This window comes from Lupinus angustifolius, unplaced genomic scaffold (assembly GCF_001865875.1).
Source record: "Lupinus angustifolius cultivar Tanjil unplaced genomic scaffold, LupAngTanjil_v1.0 Scaffold_571, whole genome shotgun sequence".
Classification (NCBI taxonomy): domain Eukaryota; kingdom Viridiplantae; phylum Streptophyta; class Magnoliopsida; order Fabales; family Fabaceae; genus Lupinus; species Lupinus angustifolius.
Genome location: NW_017727908.1, coordinates 44,617 through 51,762, shown reverse-complemented (window position 1 = coordinate 51,762; position 7,146 = coordinate 44,617). Strand labels below are relative to the sequence as shown.

The 7,146-nt window shown below is 36.3% G+C and overlaps 1 protein-coding gene across 1 annotated transcript; it reads left to right on the top strand.

Annotated features, from left to right (window-relative positions):
- Positions 1 to 216: 216 nt before the first annotated feature.
- LOC109341675 lies at positions 217 to 3,897 on the top strand. Its single transcript, XM_019579617.1, has 2 exons — positions 217 to 2,310; positions 2,416 to 3,897. Exons 1-2 carry the CDS (start codon positions 217 to 219, stop codon positions 3,895 to 3,897), a joined length of 3,576 nt encoding a protein of 1,191 aa, XP_019435162.1.
- The last annotated feature ends 3,249 nt before the right edge of the window (positions 3,898 to 7,146 follow it).

The following is a 7,146-nucleotide window of genomic DNA, read 5'->3' as shown; positions in this document are numbered from 1 at the left end:
AATAAGTCATATGTTTTTTTCATCTCTGAGCCCATGGTTTTATTGAATAAAATCAATCCTTTGTTTTGGTCTGCTTTGAATTTGAAGCCTTTTATTGAGAATGATAGGGGTAGCTTCCTACCTAATATATGGGGTGATTGTCATGATGGTATCAATCCTTAAATCATCTCCAACACCTCTCAACAAATCTCCATATCCTTGATGTAGGATAATCATATGGCTTTCATTTGTGCAGTTTATGCTCACACAAATTACCTGATGAGAAGGGCTCTTTGGTTTGACATCCTGTCTCTAGTCTCTACAAACCAGGGGCCTTGGTGTTGCATTGGGGGCTTTAACTCTATTCTGAGAGCCAACGAATGTAAAGGTTCTTACTTGCCTAATAGAATTGCTTTTGAGGACTTTCAACAATTCTCTGAGGATGGCAGCTTGCACCACATTCTGACTAGGGGAGCTGAATTCACTTGGTCAAATAGAAGGAGAGGCTTGGCTCATACTGAAAAAAGGCTGGATAGATCAATGTGCAATGTTAATTGGATGACTAATTGGCAACAAACTTATTGTTGCACTTTGCCTAGATCTGCTTCTGATCATCACCCTATTATGCTTGAGGCTATCCTAAAAGTTTGGAACAAGGATGTTTTTGGAAATATTCACATCAGGGTTAAGGAGGCTTTCTCCCAAGTTGAGAGTTTACAATATAGAATTACCAATGAGGGTCAATCTGATACTCTCATGGCTCAAGAGGACCAGGCTAAAAAAGATTTGCTGATTACTTTAATTGCTGAGGAGGAGTTATGGAAAGAGAAATCTAGATTGAATTGGCAAATTAATGGTGATAGAAATACAAACTACTTCCATAACATTGCTAAGATAATGTATGCAACCAAATCTATGTGCATTCTCAGACAGGGGGAGGAAACTCTGCTTGATAGGCAGGATATAGATAATCATGTTATGGACTACTTCACAAATTTGTATGCTTTTGAAAATGTAACTCAGCCTAGCAATCTCATTGACTCTATGACTCCTAAGTTGGTTTCTGAGGAGGACAATACTATGCTTTCTAAGATTCCTTTGGAGGATGAGATCAAGGATGTTGTTTTTGCTATGAATGGGGAGGGTGCTCCTGGCCCTGATGGGTTTGGTGGTTGCTTCTTTCAGGAATTTTGGGACATAGTTGGGCTTGATGTTTGTCAATCCGTGAAGCAGATTTTCACTCAGGGTTGGATTCTTCCTAATCTCAACTCTAATAACCTTGTTCTAATTCCCAAATTTCCCTCAACCGATAAAATTGAGGATTTCAGGCCAATTGCTCTAGCAAATTTCCAATTCAAAATAATCACCAAAGTCTTGGCTGAAAGGCTTGCTAACATTGCTCCTAGAATGATATCTAAGCATCAAAGAGGCTTCATCAAAGATAGGCACATCCATGATTGCATATGTATAGCTTATGAGGCAATCGATCTTCTTGATCATAAAACTCTTGGTGGAAATTTAGGAATCAACCTAGATGTCAAGAAGGCCTTTGACACTATTGATTGGAAGTTCCTTATGAACACTCTTAATGCATTTGGGTTTGCCAATTCTTTCATTCACTGGATGGAAGTTATCCTAAAATCTGCTAGACTCTCTATCTCTGTGAATGGTCATTCTGTTGGGTACTTTAGCTACAAGAGAGGTGTTAGGCAAGGGGATCCACTATCCCCTCTTCTTTTCTGTTTGGTTGAAGAAGTGATCAGCAGAGGGCTAATTAAGTTGCTGGATAAGGGAAATTTTAGAACAATTGCTGGGACTAGGATTGCAACCCCTAGTCATGTTCTCTATGCTGATGACATTCTGGTTTTCTGCAGAGGAATCAAGAGAGAGTTGTTAGCCATCAAGGACTTATTCAATGACTATGCCAAAGTTTCTGGTCAGTGTTTAAATCTCAGCAAGTGTAAGTTCTTCTCTACCCAAGCTAATGCTAGAAAAATTGGTAAGTTAAATTCCTGGCTGGGTTTTGGATCTGGAAGTTTGCCTTTCAACTATCTTGGGGTCCTTGTGTTCAAAGGTAAACCAAAAGCTATTCACTTGCAGCCAATAGTAGACAGAATTATCAATAATTTGGCCAAGTGGAAAGGTTGTTGTCTCTCAATTATGGGCAGAGTGGAGCTTGTTAAGTCTATAATTCACAATATGCTAGTTTATAGTTTTCACATCTATAGTTGGCCTGTCAATTTGCTGGAAAAAAAGGACTGTTGCATAAGGAATTTCATCTGGTTTGGAGATACTATGGTCAAGAAACTAGTCACAGTTGCTTGGCACAAAGTCTGTTGCCCAATCAAAGAGGGTGGGCTTGGGATAAGATTAATCAAGTTGTTAAATCAGGCAGCTATGGTAAAGTTGGCTTGGGAAATGAACTCCTCTTCGTAGGAATGGGCTAACTACTATAGGAGTAGATTTTGCAGGAATAAAGAGCCTAAGACTTCCTATATAAAATCTTCCATATGGCCTGGCATAAAGAAGCATTGGAATGTCATCTTAGAAAACTCTATTTGGTTGTTGGGTAATGGGAGCAGTATAAGGTATTGGGGGGATAATTGGTTGGGTAACACCTTAGTTCACCTCCTTGGCATCCCCAATCAAATATCCTCTGCTCTCTTAGCCAAGATTCCTAACTTCATTCATGACTCTGCCTGGATAATCCCTTCCTGTTTGAGTAGGATACACCCTGAGGTTTGTCATCGTATATTGAGAACCCCCACTCCTGCTTCTCATCTGCCTGATAAGCTGGCCTGGCTTCACACCAGTGATGGGATCCTAACTTCAAAAGAGGCTTACAACTTCACCAAACCTGCTCAACTGCAGGACAATCTGTGCAACAGTCTTTGGTCTATCTCTATTCCTTCTTCTAAGTCTTTTGTCACTTGGAGGCTTTATAATAATAGAATGACAACTGATGAAAATCTAAAGCTGAGGGGAATGGCTTTGCCTTCTATATGCAATCTGTGTTGGTCCAATGAGGAGTCTTCTGCTCATCTCTTCTTCAACTGTGGTTTTGCTAAGCTGATTTGGAACTGGCTGAGCATTCAATTCGGCTATTACATAGATCATGCTTCTCTCAAAAGCATCCTATCCATTTCCTCTCAATGGAGTCCTCAACTGAAGCAGGTGTTACTCTCTAACATTGTCAACTCAATTGCTGTTATCTGGTTCTGTAGAAATAAGTCAAGATTTGATAACATCTCAATCAAATTTTCTCAAGCAATTCATATGATCAAGTTGAATACTTCTTTCACAGGCAACTTCACCAAATGCTGTGCTAAGTCCTCGCTGTTGGAATTCTCAATCCTAAGAGCTTTCCATGTGAATGGCAAGTATAGCAAGGCTCCTACAATTACTGAGGTAAATTGGGCTCTGCCCTTGATGGGTTGGGTAAAGATCAACATTGATGGTGTGGCTAAGGGATCCCCAGGGCATGCAGGGGGTGGTGCAATTTTCAGGGATGGCAAGGGAAAGTGCTTGGGTTGCTTGGCGTCATACTTTAACATTCAACACTCTCTTTTTGCTGAAGTTCTAGCTGCAATTAAGGCTATCCAAATTGCTCACGCTAAAGGTTGGTTTCTAATTTGGTTGGAGTGTGACTCAACCTCGGTGGTGGACATTTTCAAGGGCATTAAACCGGTTCCTTGGAAACTAAGCAACCTTATGAACAAGTGCAACCGGTTAATGATGGATATGCAAGTGCAAGTGTCCCATATATTTAGGGAAGAGAATGCTTGTGCGGATAGATTGGCAAATTTTGGTGTGAATTATAGATTGGACTATTGGTGGGAGTCCCCTCCTTCCTTCTTATTGCATGATTTTCATAGAAATTTGTTGTTCCTTCCTAGCTATAGGTTTAGGGGTTTGTAATGGTTACTTTTCTTCTTAATATATTTTCGGGTGTATTGACACCCTTGTTTTAAAAAAAAGAAACTCACCATTTTTTATAGTTCTATTTGCAATATTGAATATCTCTAGATTGAGATGTGACAGTTTCATAATATTATATATTTACATAACTTGCACTGAGTCATGTTCTAAAATTTAATCAAATGGATACAAAATTATATTTATTTTTCTATTTGTCTTTTAAGTCGCTTAACTTATTTAGTTCTATTTAAATCTTAAGAGCTGGAATTAAATAACGATGAGGGTTTTATTGTTTTTTTTCCATTTGATTTCAAAGTATAAATAAATATCTTAAGACCAGAAAAATATAATTTCTTAGAAATGTTTCTTAAAAACACTTTTTTGTAAAAAGCAATTTTAAAATTACTTTACTGAAAAACTAGTTTCTAAATGAGTAATTTTCTTCAAAATAGTTTTTAATTCTTACTAAAATTAAATGAATTGAATATTCAAACATCCAATATATCCATTAAAATGGATTACTGGATTGATAAGATGAATTGAAATTCATCCATTAAGTTTATATATGAATGAATTGAATAATTTAAAATATAACTTATATGGATTTTTGTGGACCGATGAATAACTTTCTATCCACATATTTAAATCCAAATCCAAATGCATTCATTTAATCTATTTATCACCCATAATAATGAAACATATGAAAACATGTTAAGAAAACTTACTTCAACTATGCTAAGGCCAACTCAAATTGCGAGACTAACTCTTATCAAATCACTACTTCAAATACGACATTTTAAGTCAACAAAATGTATTAATTATCCCAGAGTAGTCATCTATTGACATAAGGATTATGGGGAAAATCTGGGTCTATGATGAGGCCCAAGAGGAGGAGGAAAATGGGGACAGATTCACACAGGTGCTTAGCAAATCTCATAGAAAAAAGATGAAGAAAAAGAACTCGCAAGAAAGGATTCATTTTACCCGAAGGGGTGGTACTCTACACATTAATCAATGAAGGTTTTATACTGGAATTGTAGAGCTTTTGGTAATATAAGCACTAGGCTGGTTCTAAAGAATTTTTGTGTTTCTAATAAACTTGACTTGGTTTTTTTGGCTGTGCCCATGACCTCTTCTTATTTGGTGAACAATTCTTATTCGAGTGCCTTGAACCTCAATATTTTTGTGGTGAATAACAAAGACACTCAGCTTCCTAACCTTTGGGGTCTATGTAACATTGGGTTATCCCCCTCTGTCATTGCTAATTCTAGCCAACACATATCTATCTCTGTTACAATGGAGAATAAGCCTTTACTCATTAGTGCTATATATGCTCATACTAAACACAACTTCGGCCTGAGCTTCAGAATCTTATGGCTTCCTACCCTGGTTCCTGGTGTTTTGTTGGTGATTTTTGTTAGATATCAATGACAGAATACACCTAGAAGGGGGGGTTGAATAGGTGTCACGGTTTCCACTTACCGCTATTTGCACCAAAGCCCAATTCTGGAAACTTTTCCAGTTAATCGATTAAACCTATGACTTTATCGATTAAGTCGCACAAAATAAGCAGTTGCTGACTGGCTCGATTACACAACCAATTACAGATTATATAGAATTCATATAGTAGATATATTTGAATACAAATAATCTTTATTTGGCAGTAATGCTATATTCAAAATATCAGCTACAATAGGCAATTAAAACTACTAAAAACAATAAAGAGATAAGGGAAAGCAACAACCTGCAACAAGGTTTTTATACTGGTTCGTTTTGCAGTCCACTACAAAACTACATCTAGTACTCCCCTCTGATCCGGGAGATTTTTCTTCACTAAAATTGAAACCAATGTGCCTTACAAACACACTTCCAATTAGAAGACCTTGAACACTCCTTTCTTGATTTCTCAGAACCTATACCTTGGTTTCACCTCACCCAATTGCCTAGGAAAACCTTTCCTATGATCCAGCCTCAGCCAAGAGTATGCTCTAAACTCAAGACCTCCAAGTCTTGGTGAAGACTCTCCGATCTCTTTGTTGGTACGACACCAAGAGACGACTTTCGTTGTTACACAAACAAAACAAAGAACAAAGTAATGTGAAGCACTAAAGTAGCTCAAATATAACAAGAAAGAACAAGCTATAAACCTATGCAAATCTCACAATTACTATGAATATGTATAAGAAGAAAATCATGAAGAACATGTAATTTCAACCCTTAATAGATCTCTAAACAATAGTGAAAGAATCCTGCAAGAACAAGATAGGATGAAGAACACTTTGATAATATGCAATGGATGAAATGTTAATCCTAAGCATGATACTATCTCACTCTAATCTCACATGCAATTCCCTCTTCCTATATAGCATACATGAACATGAAAATACGCAATTTAGCAATTCTAATATGAATGTATGATTGTATAAAATCGTATATGAAATATGTTAAAGAAATAGTTTATATAGAAAAGTTGTTTTTCACCCAGTTAGTCGATTATGTTTTCTGTTAATCGATTAAAGCTTTACTTAATCAATTAACTAGCATATTTTCAGTTATGATGTTAATTGGTAAACTACCTATATGTTATGCTTATCAACTATACATGTTTAACCTTTATGTTATGCCTAAAATATACAAATAACATATAGGATTAATGCATGAAATATAATAAACTAGATCGCATGTCTCATGATATGATAGTTTTTAGACTTTGTGAGATTTGCATCTAGGTTTACTTAACCTAGACTCAATAACTAAGACACATCTACGACTTTAGTCTAGACATGAAGCTCTTGATTCTTTGGCATGTTGATTTGTTGAGTTGTCTTTAAGCTTTCACTAAGTCCTTTGTCTTCATCAAAACATAGGCAAAGATAAGTGCACTCTTGACACATTGCACTTTCAATCTCCCACTTTTTGATGATGACAAACTCAACACCAAATTTCTTTTGATGCAAACCTTGAAGATGATCACAAAATGCATGGTTGTTGATTTCAAAGTTAAAGCGCATAGCTAGACAATGAAATCTTGATATTATTTACAACCTGCACACATTAAACATAAAGAAACAACCTTTCTCCCCCTTTCGACATTATCAAAAAGACAAACTAAATGAAATTTTGGTCAAAAGTATGAAGAGATACAAAGTGAGCTCAAACTGTAATTAATCTATTAATGTTGGGAATATAATTAATTGACCATTTGTTGAAATAATTGAACAAGTGCACAAATTTATCAGCATTTAATCG